We start from the raw sequence: 15,204 nt of genomic DNA, 5'->3' as shown, positions 1-15,204 counted from the left end.
CATAGATAACTAGAGCTGACTTTTAGCTAAGGGGAGCTTCCCCCCCTCCCCCACCCTCCAGGTAAATTGCAACATGCTAGTGGTTCTTTGCTTAGAGATCTTGTTCAGCTATTGTTCGACTTTGTATTATAGATGCTGTTAATGAAATAGTTTAAGAAACTGGAAGTTTCTCCCTTGGGAAATTTTGAAGTTTTTGAAGGCAAGGGACTTTAATTTGTTATTTCCACCATCTGTCATATTGTGTAGAACACAATGAGTTTCATATGCTCATTCTTTTACCTATCTTTGATTTGATGCTCAGAACAAGTTCCTTTTGGTGCCATGTTGACATTGAGTTTTCCAAAGATATGCTAGCTTTCTTTTATAAGTTTTCTTTTCTCCATCTCCACCAAGATATGAGAATTCACTATGCTGCTTTCTTCCCATTATTAGCAATTGTTATTTACAGTTTTTTTAATATAGATAGTGTTATCATTTTTACTTGTTGAGGAGACTGAAGCTCAGAGACATTAATTCAGTTGTCCAAGGTCATAAGGCTAGTAGTTGGTAGATAAAAGACTTTAAATTCTGATTCTTAAGTTTGTACTCTTTCTACTTTATTACTAGCAACCCCCAGGAATAGCCTCAGTACTGATAAAAGAAGCCTAAGTGAGCACATGTAAATGTCTGATAAGAACCAGCTATCTTTGTTGATAGAGTAAATCACTTGCAGTATTCCTCGTGTTGTCCACGTGTATTGTACGTATATGTTAGTGAAATATGAGCTAACGTTCTTTTAAAAGTGTAAACAACATCCATAATGCCAAAGTTCTTCATGAAACCCACCTTTCCAGAGGTACCATAAGTATCAGGGCATTTTTGTGTTATGGGAATTTTGAAGGAGTGTGTTTTGGAACGTTTCTGTTTAAAATAGTTTATTTAGTGAGTTGGAATGTATCTTTTTGAAATGTTTTTGACATCTTCATTATTGTGAAGTTATGCATGAAGAATAAAACTACGGCCATTTAATTTCTTAAGTATTTTAGACCTCAAACAACGGACTTCACTGTTATCCATTATTACATTAGCATTTTAGGGGTACTGTAATGCAGAATTTAATTTTTTCTTAATGTTATCACTTCCAAGTAATATACTTAAAAAATCTTATAATTTTTTCTCTTTTGCACTTAACTTTTTTTCTTTTTTGTACTTTTGAACACACCTTTACAAACCTTTGAAATTCAGGTTTCATAAAATCGTTAAAATACAGTTTGCATACTGATTATATAATAGTTTGTATGGGAACAGTAACATTCTCAATTTTGAATTTCTTTACTCTTTTGAGTAACTCATTCTTGTCCTCCCTCCCCTGCTAGTCTTCCATTCCCCTCTTCCTTTAGGACATTTGAAACCATATATATAATGCCTCCCAGGGCTGAGATTTTGCTCAAGTACCTAAAAGATAACAGATGCTGCTGTGCTCTTCATAGCAGAGAATAGTGCTATACCAGCCAAAACACATCAGTGGAACGTAACCTCAGTAGTGAAATCCTTGTGGTGATTGGTAAAGGGAAATTGTACTGTAGTAGAGTCAATGGCTTTTCCCATCTGCCAGGTTTCATTAGGAAGTCCTGGCAGCAGTCCTTCCACAAGGGCCCACATGTTTTTCTGTTGAGAAATCCACTTATATTTAGTGAGTAAAATTTGTTCAAAAAGACTTTACTGAGGAGTGAATAAGTCTGACATATGTCTGCTTTTAAACAAAGGTTTCTACCAGTTCATAGGACCTACCTAATAGTATTCTGACCACAGAATTTCTTTTTAGCTTTAAAGATTATATATATTTATAATTATAAAAAGTTACAACCCCCCGTTCTTTATTCTAGACTTTTAAATATATTTTTTATAGAATTGTCATTTGTCTATATACAGTTTTGTGTCCTGATTTTTCATCTATTAAGATAATATTCATATTCATTTAATAGGTTGTGTTATAATGGATATATTTATGTTCTATTATATTTCATTGGTATTCTTTAAAAGCAACCTTTCTAATGTTGGTATAATATGGCCATTTTATAACTTACTTATATATTTTTAAATGGGCACTTTTGGGAGATACTTTTGTAGAGGACATTAATCTTTTTTATTATCATAAATAATATTTAGTGTTATTTTTGAAGGTGAGAATAAAGGCTTTTCTCTGAAAGGATAAATCTTTTGATAGAAATGTTTATAATTTAGGAGATAACTGGATGCCTGTCTAGATTGGCTCTTCTTGTTCCAATTTGTCTTGTCATGTTCAAAGTTTAGTATTTAGGGTATGCATTTTAAGTAATTTTCTACATGATCTTTGCAAAGATTATGGTGGAGACCCAAAAGGAAGTTCGGGGGTGCAAAACAATAGTTTTCTTCCCACCTTTTAAAATTCTTCTGGCCGGGCTAATAAATTAACATGAGGCAGATTAACAAATAAATAACCAAATTTAATATGTATATACACATGGGGGTTTCATAAGAATATGAGACCCAATGACAAGTTGGGAAGTTGAGGCTCATATGACATTTTGAGCTAAAGAGAAAGGATTGTGGTTTGGAACTTCAAAGAGCAGGAAGGCAGTTCACGTGGAGATAGAAGCAAATATTTGGTAAATATTGTTTGCTGGCCCATCTTTAACAATGGGACACAAAGAGGACTTTGATCAAAAGGGCCTTGCTAGATTCCTTCCTGTCTATCACATACTTGTTCATATTAAACTATAGTTATCTAGGATGATGTCTCCCTTTCTGGAGCAGATCCTCTTTCTAAATTTCTTTTGGAGGAATTAAGGAGAAGGTTAAAGATTTTCCCTGAGCTTTTCATTTCTAAAAATAACCAGCATTCCAAAAGACGTATTTTGGGATAGCATACTCTGCTTTTCTTCAGAAGGAACCATCATCTGTTGAATCCCTAGGTCTTACATAGAGATGAGTAGCAGCTTTGTGGCTGGTATTACATATAACCTGTTGGAAACCTCTGTAATTTAAATAATCTTATATTCATTTTGCAGATGAAGAACTGAGGTTTAGAATTATAACCAAACTTTAAGACAGCACAGATTACATGAATAAAACACTATTTGAATTTATTCTAATAGAGTTGGATCAGAGCTCTATTCCTATAGCTATGCTGTGTCAGAGTAGTTGAATAACCATTGCTCTGGAGCACAAAGTCAGGGCCTTTACCTAATTTATTACATTAACTATATGATGTTAATCTTAGATTGGTCATAGATTTAATCTTATGATTATTTGAACTAATATTTTAAAATACTTTTAAATTTTACTTATGTAGGTTTTAAAAACCTATATACATTTTTTATGTGAAAAGCAGTATAAATTGCTTTATATAGAAAGCAACCAAAATAAATACTTAATCATTAAAATAAAAAATGTATATCTATAATAATCCCTAAGATCCCTTCTTAATGGAGCCACCACTACATCTTGGGAAGTTTTATTAATTTGAGGGAAAACATTGCTCTCCAAGTAATGGGGTATACAGTATACCTCAAATGAGTGTAAGTAATAATCTTAAGAAGATTTTGTGAACATCTTAAGATTCTCAAGTGAATTGCAGCAAGCCTGACTTTATTTTCAGAACCTGAAGTTTTAGGATTCCTTGAGCTCCCAACTTTCTATGGGCTTCCTTTTCTTCCTCCTTCAATACTCTGTAGGATTGAGTCTCTCATGCAACCTTTGTGGCTGCAGCGGAGACATTGAGTCAGTGTCAGATGTGCTACTGACTCTCAGATTATATAATATTAGGTATTAACAAGACGCATTTCTAGTTATCTCTTGAGACTGGATTCAGTCTTTTGAAAAACAGAGTTGTTTATGGTTTCAAGGAGAAGGTGGGTACTACAAGTGAGAATACTTTGTCAGGAAATGTATGGGTTATTTTCCCCAAATCAACCAGTTCTTCAACTCTCCAGACAACCACTTGGGTACCCTACAAATTAACTCATTTCTGACACTAACAACTTGGAGCTAGCAATGCCCCCACAGGTTAAGGACTCAGTTCCATGAGATGCCACCGCTCCAGACACCAATTGCAAGTCCTTACTCCTGACCTATGGGCTATAAAGTCGTGGAAGTTCCTACAACTCCCTTATCAAGTTAGATAATTTGCTAGAATGGCTCACAGAACTCAGGAAAAAACTACTTACATTTACTGGTTTACAAATCAAAAAGAAGGGATGTACAGGACAAGGTATGGGTTGGCGAGGTGTGTGCAGAACTTTGATGCCTTCTCCATGATCCTTATCCTCCTAGCACCTTGATGTATTCACTAGTCTTAAAACCCTCTGAACCCTGTGTTTGATTAAATCATTGTCTCTTGGCAATTAACTCAGTCCACAGCCCCACTCCGCTCCCCTGAAGGTGGGCTGAGGAGCTAACCCTTTAATCATGACTTCGTCTTTCTGATGACCAGCCCCCTCATCCTGGAGTTCTCTAGGGGACCAAGCCGCCAGTCATCTCATGAGCATTAAAAAGATACTTATTAATTCTGAGATTCCAGTAGTCTTAGAAGCTCATGTTAGGAACTAGTATTTAAGTCCAAATATTTTAACCAATGATATTCCTCTCAATTATATCACTCAGGAAATTCCAAGAGTTTTAGAAGCTCTGTGCCAGGTACCAGGACAAATACCAAATATATCCTTCTTTTTATATTACAGTATCACAGTAAGTATGATTTGAGTAGTAAGCAGAGAGAGAGGATCATTTTAGAGATGCATATAAGACACATTGGGGAAGGATAGAAGGGAGTTGTAAGCAGGCTGCCTGTGAGGGGCTACTTACTGTGATTTTTAATTGCAGAGGCAGAAATTGTGGTCGGCCTCTTAGTACCCGGCTGTCACATATATAAATCAAATATTGTTGATTTAACTCTTATTTCTTCTTGAGCACTATTCTGAGGTTCTGTATACATATCTATTTTCACTATCTTTCTCCACTAGTTTTTATTCTTGCCAGAAATATTCAGTCAGAGGCATATTTTGGTTTCCTAGGTAAAACTCAGAAAGAATATTTTTTAATACTACTAAAAACCAACAGTTTTAGTGTATTATGTGCATGATTCAGGAGCTTAGCGATTGGTCTATAGGCAAATTCTTTTAAAAAATGAAACACTTATTGTTTGTTTTAGTGATATGACTACTGAAAAATTTCAAAGCAGCTGTTAGAGGTGCTGTTGGTATGGCTGCAGCATTTTCAACCGGTTACTTCTGTATTTTTATCCAAGATAGTATCTGTTTTGTCCATTCCCCCATCACAGCAGTGCTTGTTAGGGGTCTGGACATCCTTCATAGGAGGCTGCTTAAACCATTGCTTATTATGTTTCTTTATTCAGGACAAAATTCCTGGGAACATGATGTTTGGAATTGTGTTATGACTGACTTCTGTAAATTTAGTAGAACTGTGTAAATTGAAGGAACTGCTGTGTGTTTAGGCTCATGCTTTTCTTGATGTACTTTACTTGCAATAGAGTAATGGGAATGTTTTTATAAATATAACAGTCTAGGAGTCTAGATTTCTGCCACAAAATTAGAGGCTCACTAAGAAAAAAGAAAATTAAGTGCTTTTGGCATAGATTTCTTTTCAACTGTTACTGACAAGCCTTATAGAACTTGATGAAAGAACCAAGAGGGAAGAAGGGTTTCCTGCAGTATTGACTTGTTTTCTTTCTGATTAAAGCATCACACAGATTGAGGAAAGCGGTTAATGGAATACTTGCCTGTCTGTGAGAACATGGTCTACACCAGTTTTCTTAGGGCCATGTTGTTCAACAGTGACTCTGTAATACAAATACTTTTGGATGAAAATGTGTGTGTGTGTACACACACACAGAGTTATTCTCAAAATTTTTGGTCTTAGGACATCTTATACTTTTAAACATTTTGAGGACCCCAGTGAGGTTTTACAGTCTCATCATTTCCTTTCCCATTCCTTTTTCTCTTCTCTTCCTTTCCCTTGGGTTTACCTTATCAATACTTATTTGCTGGAAGTTAAAACACAAAAATTTAAATGTTTAATTTATATTAAAATAGCAATGATAAATGCGTAAACTGTTAAATTTATTTTCATAAAAAAATAACAATTTCCAGAAATCATAAAAAAATAGAAGAGTGACATTGTTTTACATTTTTGCAAAGGTCTTTAATATTGAATTTCATAAAAATAGTGGATTCTCTAGATATGCTTCTGCATTCAATGTGTTGCACTATGACGTTCTGGTTGAAGTATGTGAAGAAAGTCCAGCTTCGTACTTGTTGTGTTGGGGAAAAGCATTTGTGCAATTAATACTGCCTTTGAACTCTGACATGTGGTCAGAATGGGTGTGGCATTTTAATAGCCTTTTCAGATAATTATGACTATTCTTCTTAGATACCATCAAAACTTGACAAATAATAGTTTTTTAAAGACTAGCTGCAATGTGGAATCTGAAATCATATCAATGAACTTTTTGACTCTATTGAATGAAAGATTCATTGTGTATCTTATACTTTGGTTCTTTTATGCATACATCATTTTGTAGCATCATGCATTGGTAAGCAAAGATCTGAGTTATACAGATCTCTTTGTGTGATATTTAAAAATTATATTTCATATTATCACTATCAATCCCATCAGAAACAGCTTTAAATATGGGGAAGCTGTCAAGCTCACATTAGTGTATGTAAGTTTTCCAAAATTCTCATTTTGACTCATAAGCTTGAATATTTGTCAACAAATATTCTCAATAGTTTTTTATTAAAATGACAGGCTTTCTTTGTTCATCTTCATGAAAATTCCTGCAGGACACCCAAGTCTGAATCATTTGTCTATTAATCATTCTTTCAAGTAAAAATTATGTTCCATAAAAAAGGCAGCTCATTCAACTTGTGATTCAACTAATCACACAAATGCTTTTCCGCAAGACGATTAAACTTTAATGTACAACAGAAGTACTTTATACATCCCATTTTATCACAAATTTAATAAAATTGATAATTTTTTTGGCTTCATCAAAGCATTGTTAGACAAAAATGCCCCCCTTCCTTACCACACACAGTAAATACAAGGTAGTCCAGAATATAATGACTGTATTGTTGCCATTGCCTTGATTCAAGTTAAGGCCCCAGCACTTTTACTCTCTATTGCTTTTGTATCACTATTACAATTGTCAATAGGGTAACATAGACAAATAATATCTTCATGTTATGGAAGTATTTTCGACCATGCACACCCTGAGAAATTGTGTGTGTTTCTCCTGGAGTCCACAGACCTTACTTTGAGAACTGCTGTTACACTGTTAGCTGTTTCTTTGTTCTTGTTGAGAATACATTTGGAAAGAAGGGAATTCTATACTAGTAATGTTTTCACAGATTTCCCAGACTTTGCTGCAGTCCACCAAGGGATCTTGCCTTTGCTTCGCTCTCTCTATTCTATAGCAAACTGTGGTATTCAGGATGAGACTCAGAGCTGTGCACAGTCTTCTGATTGTTGCTATGCTAGTATATAAGAAAAGACATAATTATAGTAATAAAAGTATTAGTATTCATTGAATGCCTACAGTGGCTATGTCTTCGTATGTTTAATAATATCTGCTCCTGCCTTCTTTTATGAGGATGTTGTGAGAACTAATTTGATATTTTAAATATCTCAAAAATCTATAAAACAGTATGGTCTATTTTCATGGCACAACATGTTACAAAATACATCATGTTGTGAGGTAATTATATACAAATGAGATTATGGTGAAACATTTAGAGGTTCATTGGTCAACTGTAGTTGAATAAAGAGAGGAAGAGAAGAAATTCCTAGGCAGAATGATGTCTAATCATCAAAATATTTAAAATCTACAGTGGAAAGACATTTCCCCGCTTCTATATATTGGAAGATAGAAAGTGTATTTTTAAAAAGTAAGTGAGTGAAGGCATACTAGAAAGGAACCAGGAACAGGAGTAGAAGAAGGTGTTAGAGGCTGAAAGGGAGGGAGAGTTTTAATTTGGAATTATGCCATAATGAGAATGTTTAGATATCCTGAAGAGACTTTTTCCCTCAGAACATTCTTGGTTCTCTAGATGATTGAGAGTTGTAGTTACATAAATATCATAAATCTGGGAAAGGCAGTAGCCAGGGTTAGTCTATGCATGAACATTGTCATGGTTCAAGGGTAAGCAAGAGTTCTTGGAGATAGAGGAGGGATGACTAATTTGATGAGGACATTTCAGGAAATCAAAATATTTACCTTCAAAAATGTGCCAATATCTTTGACTTTTAAAGCTAAATTGAAATCTGAGTAGTCATCGTCATATACCTACAATTAAATGCAGTCTCTCTTTTTTCCTTTCATAAAATATTGTAGCATTGAATTGACAAACAGGTCAAATGAAAATAAGATGATGATTGGTTGGATTTTATATAATAATATATACATTTATATGTAATTTTAGAATTTACAAAGAACTTGAGCACTTTAGAGTTTAAAAAGTTTTACATTTACTATTTCATTTTCATACTAAAAAGAAAAAAATAATAACCCTGACGTAGATGAGAAAAGAATTCTCATCATGTGATAAAGCAACAGTACTTCTGAATCAGCGGGTTTGAATTTAAAGCTTGGTCTCTGGACCGACAGCTCCCTGTACTTGGTGTGCTGCACAGTGTGCCTGCCATACTACTTTTAATTTACAGAATTACCTAGTTAACAGTGTTCAGTGCATACTCTGGCCTGGAGAGCATCCAAACAGAAGTCAAATGCTCTTTGGACCAGAAGAGACCTCACTTTGGGGAAGGACAGCTATAGACCAGGGTCCTCTACCAGGTCAGTGTTAAGAGGATTTGAGGACAAGTTCAAATTCCAGACTCTATCCTAGGTCAAGTCTTGCCATAGCCCTTGCCCACACCTCCTGCTCCAGTGTCAGGAATTGTTTTGTTCCTTTACTTCTTTTTCATTATCACTAGGCTTATAGAAATTAATTAATATCTCCTCCACCCCTAAAAGTATTTTCAGAACTGCTGACATTAACTTATGACCAACTAAAAAGATAAGGGCATCATATATCTGTGTGTTTCAATCTTTTATACTAAAGCAAGTGATATGATAAATTTATTGTACACCAATAAGTAGCGACAGCTACTCAAACCGAAGGAATTCTTTTTGTCTAGATCCCATTTTTAGAGAGATAAGCCTAAATGGTATTTCAGGTTCCTGGTTAACTTTTCACTCCATCTTTCATTTATCAAACCTCAGTCTTTACAGTTAGTATTCTGTTGTTTATTATTGGGGAACTGAGATGGAAACAATTTATGTTTAGAGTCAGATTATATCATTGCAAATACATATGGGCAAAGGTTCTTATCTTTTGCTTTCACGTACTGTCCCTGGCTGAGTACTAAGCATTTTCCATTGTAAATAATTAATAATTAATAATAATAAAACCAGCACTAACATGGAAGCAAGTATGTTCCCTATTGCTTCAGTTGGCATTGGATGTCTTTTGAGTTATTTTCAACCATATTCAGCCCTTCCTACTTTTTCACTGAGCAAATATATTTTGACTTTTTCTAAAACAGGTAAGTCAGCAATTCAAGGACTGGAGCACACTGGTTCACAGGAACACCCATGCTTGGGAGTTGAGGACATTGCTCCATAGTATTTATTCATAAGTCTGTGACAGCTACTGGTGAGGAATTTTAGAATGTTTCATAGCTCTAGATATTAAGTACTAGATGTAGGTGTGGTTGCTGCCACCTGCCCTGATATACTGTCCTCTACTCTTGGCATGAGGAATTTTTTCTCTTAACCTGTTATGTCTTCCTGTGTTTTTCTCCCTTCTATAAAATGGAATTTTTGTGGAGTAAATTTCTGCCCTTTTTATGTTAATAGATATACATGCTTAAAGAAATTTGACCCTCTGGAGGCATCACATTGAACAAATAAGATTTGTCATAGAGATTGTCTTTTATATCCATATAATGGCATTATATTGCTTGGCATGTGACAAATGTTCTATTAATGTTATTTTTTAATTCTTGACCCCAAAGTTTATTAAATGAAGTCCAATTAGTAAATTTTTATTGAATCGTGTACTATATTAGGTGAAGAAACTAAAAATACTCTTAAGGCAGTTACTGGGCTAGGAAATTCTCTGCTAGCTGGAAGATAATCTCACGTATATAAACTACTTTACCATGGAGGTTTATGGTAGCAGTAGACAGTTTAGTCATTCCTGGCAAGGAACGGGAAAAGGTGTCAAAAGGAGAGTGATTATCTGGCCATCAGATCTGATTTAGTCCTTGAAGATGAAGAGGATGAAAAGAAAACTTTTGTTCCACTTCTCTCAGAATGTATTTGAAAGATAAAATAGGTTTCCTATCTGACATTAATATCACAGACATTTTCGAATGTTTGCTTCTTTTATAACCAGGGTCGTGTTTCCCTGGGTCGCATGCTCACTGTGTTTTCATGCCCTGCCTCTTCAGAATTGCCCGAGGTTCCATTGATTGAGGAGGAAGTAGAAGAAACGGAGTCTTGGGCAAAGCCTCTGGTCCACCTTTGGCAGACGAAGTCCCCAAACTTTGTGGCTGAGCAAGAGTATAACGCAGCCATGGCCAGAATAGAGCCACACTGTGCCATCTGTGCTCTCCTCATGCCATACTACAAGGTAATGAGGGTGGAGAGGTCACTCTCAAGGTTTCCTTTCGCTGCTGCATTTCCTGTATGTCTGTAAAAATAGGTGCATCGTTGTAAGGTAAATATTCACATTAAAAAGAAGACATTGATACTTATATAGCTAATGGCCATAATAGAGCAGCAAACAGAATTTCTAAGTGCTAGTTGAGAGACATTTCTCCAACAGTGTTGTATCCTTTTTGAATAAATGATTGGTTTATATTTTGGCATTGGTTTATTTGAGTCAAAAGCAATTCATGTCTTTCTACCTCTTTCACCAAGAAACACAAAACTTAAAGCTTAACAGTAGTAGAATCTTGCTGGAGAGAACTTAGACCTAGTTTCTGTTTCGTATTTGAAAATGTCACTCTCAATAATACAGTGTCAGCTCTTGGACCATATGTAAAATGTCTCTTTTCCCACATGGAACATACAAAGACAGCAGGACTCAATTCAGACTAAATTGTCCAGTTCACTCTCATTAGCCAGCTGTGCATGATGCCAGCTATGCATGATGTTGTTTTCAATATCATCCTATATCTGTTATACTGGTAGCATTTTAGCTCACTGACGGCCATATTCTCCACCTCTAACACACAAAATGATCTATTTTAAGATACAATAAAGTATATTGATGTGAACATTGTGTTCTGGGTTATATTTTTACTAGTCAAATCAGTTCCATGAAAAGTAAACACTTTTCAGGTGTTTTAGAGCATGAAAATGTGTAATATGCCACATTTTTTGACATTTCTAAATAGAGGAAGTAGTTTACTTACTTGTCTTTGAATGTGGCCCTGGTGTGTGACAAACGTTATTTTTCTTTTCCTTTTAATCATTTAACTTCTGTGTTTTCTTGGAAAAACTTAACTTTTTATTGATTCTTATTTCTCTATCAAAATCTTCCTGTATATTTCCCTAATTTAAAAAATTTTGCACTAAAATTATAAGATTTAGGGAAATTTTTTAATATAACATAATAAGATAGTTATTAAATAGTTTCAAATAAACACTAAACATTTTTCATATATTTTTGTGCGAGATGACAATTTTGTTTTGGACATTTTATTTTTTATTTAGTGACATTTACCAAATCTTTTTGTCTTGATGTTTTCAAACTTTGTGATGAGGCAAAAGCCTTCAAAAACTGTCTAAATACTGTTGCACAGATTAAAACTGAGATCTTTAAAACACTCCTGGTATATCCAGGTAAAATTCTTCAATAAAAGAAACCAGGTCTGTTAACCTAGTTCAAATAAAGAAGCAAGGAAAAAAAATCATCAGGGAAGTTGATGCTTCCATGAACTATTAATATTAATGTTAAGAACACAGTTTTAGTAGTTGAGCACTTTCTCATGCAAACATATGTACAGAATATCCTCTTGTTCCTAAGTTCAGCACATGGATAGGAGCCTTAGGAGGAGCATTGATAAAAAGCTAATAGTTGGGTTAAGAAGAACAAGAAGAACAAAAGCTGAAAGTTAATGGATAGAGCAGCTGTTAATAGATTTGAGTGATCAGAACAAATGATGAGTTCTTTTCCATGTTTTTCACTCACGTTGAATTAAATTGTATTTTTCAGCCAGATAGCAGCAATGAAGAAAATGATTCTAGATGGGAGACAAAATTAGACGAAGTGGTTCCTTCAGGAGGAAAGACTAAGCCCCTCATTCCAGAGATGTGTTTTATTTATAGCGAAGAAAATATAGAATATTCTCCACCTAATGCCTTCCTGGAAGAGGATGGAACAAGCCTTCTCATTTCCTGTGCAAAGTGCTGCGTACGGGTTCATGCAAGTAAATGAATCTCTCATTCATCAGTCTCTGGCTTTTCAGTACCTTTGTCTTTATTTCTCATCACCCCTTTGTAACCTGCCAGACCTATTACGTTGAACTACTGACATTTCTTAATGGTTTAGATCATTTTTTCTCACATTTCTTCTAATGAAAGTATGAGTAGGTATAATCATCTTTTTTTCCTCCAGTTTAATGCAGTATCAGTGGAAAGCAGATCTGGCTTTTTGTTTGTTTGTTTATTTGAGTTTCAGATGTGGGGTCACTCTGGGCTTCCTTTCACATGCTTGAATTTTATTTACTTTAAGATATAGTTTGTAAAAACTTAATTTTCATCTCTGATGGTAATTCGCGACTGTTTTCCTTTGTGACTTTTAAATAATTTCTTTGCTGATTTTGGAAATTGTTGAATTCAGTTATTAAGTTAAATTTTTATTCTTTGTAAGAGTAGGGAGATCTCTATTGCTGTTTAGGGGAGAACAATATTTCACTTGTCTTCCCTTCAGGACTGAGATGGTTAGCCTCCATACTTGTCTCAGTTTGGTATTTTTATGTAATTGGATAAGTGGTAAATACATTTTTAATTGGCCTGCCATGCAAATACTCTAAAATATTGTTGTGTAAAAGGAATCTATCATATATTATAACTCTATTCAAAAGCATTTTAATGTTCCACATCTTACCAAATCACATTTTGTTAACATATTTATGTAGGGTTTATCTCTTGCCAATGTTGCATGAATAGTTTATAAAATAGACTTTACCATCTTTATTTACCTCAGAGTAATACCAATCTTATATTAGGGTTGAAATACCCTTGCTGTTTGTCGTTTATTTATTAATTAGATACTATCCTCTTCCCTAGGGGATTTGATCATAATCTGCTTGAAATATAATTATAGCAACCTTATTGTATTTATATCAATTTGTAAAAGACACATATATGTACATTCATCCTACATTATTATATGTATGTAAGACACAAAGCACCATTTCCCACAAAAAATTAGGGTTTTAATCTTGACTTCCAAATGCAATTTAACCATTATATTTTATAAACACGTGCTTGAACTGAACATTTTATGGTCTTGTTTAATTATGATAGTTTTTTGGGGGAGGTAATTATATTTGTTATTTTCTCTTCCTATCTCAAATGTTATAGAAGTTTAATATTAAAAATTACTCATTTAAATCTTTTAAAACTCTCTTATTTCAAGAAGTCAGAGTAACACATTTATTAGTACCATATAATTGCTACATGTATTTGCATTATCAGCTATCTCCTTACTTAGTTATTTTGAGGCAGGCATGTACGGAATAGACAAGTAGAAAAATTGAAGACATCTCTCATCACTAGCCGTGAATTGTGCTTCCTTTGTCCCTATCATTGAAATTAAAGCTGGTTAAACATAATTTTTGAACTGTAATTTTAAATTACATTAATTAAAAAAAAATACTGTGTCAAAGTTTATTTATTGCTTTAAAACTTCCCTAAAGTTTGCTTCATGAATTGTAGCTTATTTTGAAATATGTTTTGCATGAATAAAATAGTACACCTGACAGGTTAGAAATTTTATTATTGCTCATTCAAGAATTATCATCAGTATTCTCTCTGATACCTATTGTGAACATCAGCTACTATTAAGACCCACACTCTCATGTTTTCTGATATCTTATTAGCTATGAGGCATGAGAACCAAACTTATCTTTGAAACAGCTCTGCTTTTCTTTTGTTCTAAGAATCAAAAATTGTATGGCAGGCACTTCTGATTTTATTCATTCCGTGTTAAGATATGTAATAGTGTTACAATGCGAAAGACCTAATTCATGAATCTATACCATTATTTTATAGGTTGTTATGGTATTCCTTCTCAAGAGATCTCTGATGGATGGTTATGTGCCCGGTGCAAAAGAAATGCATGGACAGCAGTAAGTGGCTTATTTTTGTATCTCTTAATCCTTCTCAATCCTGTGGGCACATTTATATCTACTGTTAAGTAAGAGTCTACACATGCTTTTGTGTGCAGTTCCACACTTACCTGTATTTCTAGTCTTTTTCTAAATCATCCTATATGTGTCTCTATATTCATTGTAGAAATATTAAATAAATTTTTATGTGTCATTCCTCATCTTAGGAACCTATAGAGATTGCCAGTTTATCAGAGCAGGGCCAAAATATTGCCCTTTTTTGCGATTCTTGAAAATAAGTACTTGAAGTAACAGTCAAGGTGGAGATGTTCACTGACCCCTGAAGAAACCATGCTCATACATAAATCTTCAACTAGCATAAGATCTTTTCTCATTTATTCATTCATACATTCATACCTCAACAAATTTGAGAGGCTCTTCTCTGCACTAGGCATTGCTATAAACTTGAGACAGAACTTTCAACAATAAATGATCTCCAACTTGGGAGGACACAGATCCCTCTTTATCAAAATTGTTTTTTGTGGAGAGCCTGTTGAAACTTTAGCTTCTGTCCAAGCATTGATTCCCCTTCTTTAATGCACTATGTCACAAATTTTGTCATTTAATTATGTGCTACTTTAATTTTTCATTAAAAAAAATCCTCTTTCAAGAGATATCAGAACATTCTTGAAAGTGGGAACCTGTCAGATCTCAACACAGTATCCCTCACTCTTGATCTCAGAGCATATGTTCAGCTTTGCGATTTAGATTGTAATAGTAGCAATTGTTTTATTCCTCAGTGATCGCTAATGACAATGAATT

The 15,204-nt window shown here is 34.2% G+C and overlaps 1 protein-coding gene across 10 annotated transcripts in view; it reads left to right on the top strand.

Annotated features, from left to right (window-relative positions):
* The window catches only part of KDM4C (lysine demethylase 4C), a 363,396-nt gene that overhangs the window by 223,700 nt on the left and 124,492 nt on the right, over positions 1-15,204 (top strand). For 9 of the 10 annotated variants that reach the window (XM_039879670.1, XM_039879403.1, XM_039879513.1 and 6 more), the window contains 3 exons: positions 10,492-10,673; positions 12,264-12,477; positions 14,327-14,403. In XM_039879670.1, coding sequence (XP_039735604.1) covers positions 10,492-10,673; positions 12,264-12,477; positions 14,327-14,403 — 473 coding nt within the window. Of the gene's footprint in view, positions 1-10,491; positions 10,674-12,263; positions 12,478-14,326; positions 14,456-14,605; positions 14,967-15,204 lie in introns of those variants that run through there. The other variant, XM_039880004.1, reaches the window with a different exon arrangement.

Source organism: Pteropus medius, unplaced genomic scaffold (assembly GCF_902729225.1).
Source record: "Pteropus medius unplaced genomic scaffold, Ma_sr-lr_union100, whole genome shotgun sequence".
NCBI classification, from domain to species: Eukaryota; Metazoa; Chordata; class Mammalia; order Chiroptera; family Pteropodidae; genus Pteropus; species Pteropus medius.
This window is presented reverse-complemented; position numbering and strand designations above follow the sequence as displayed.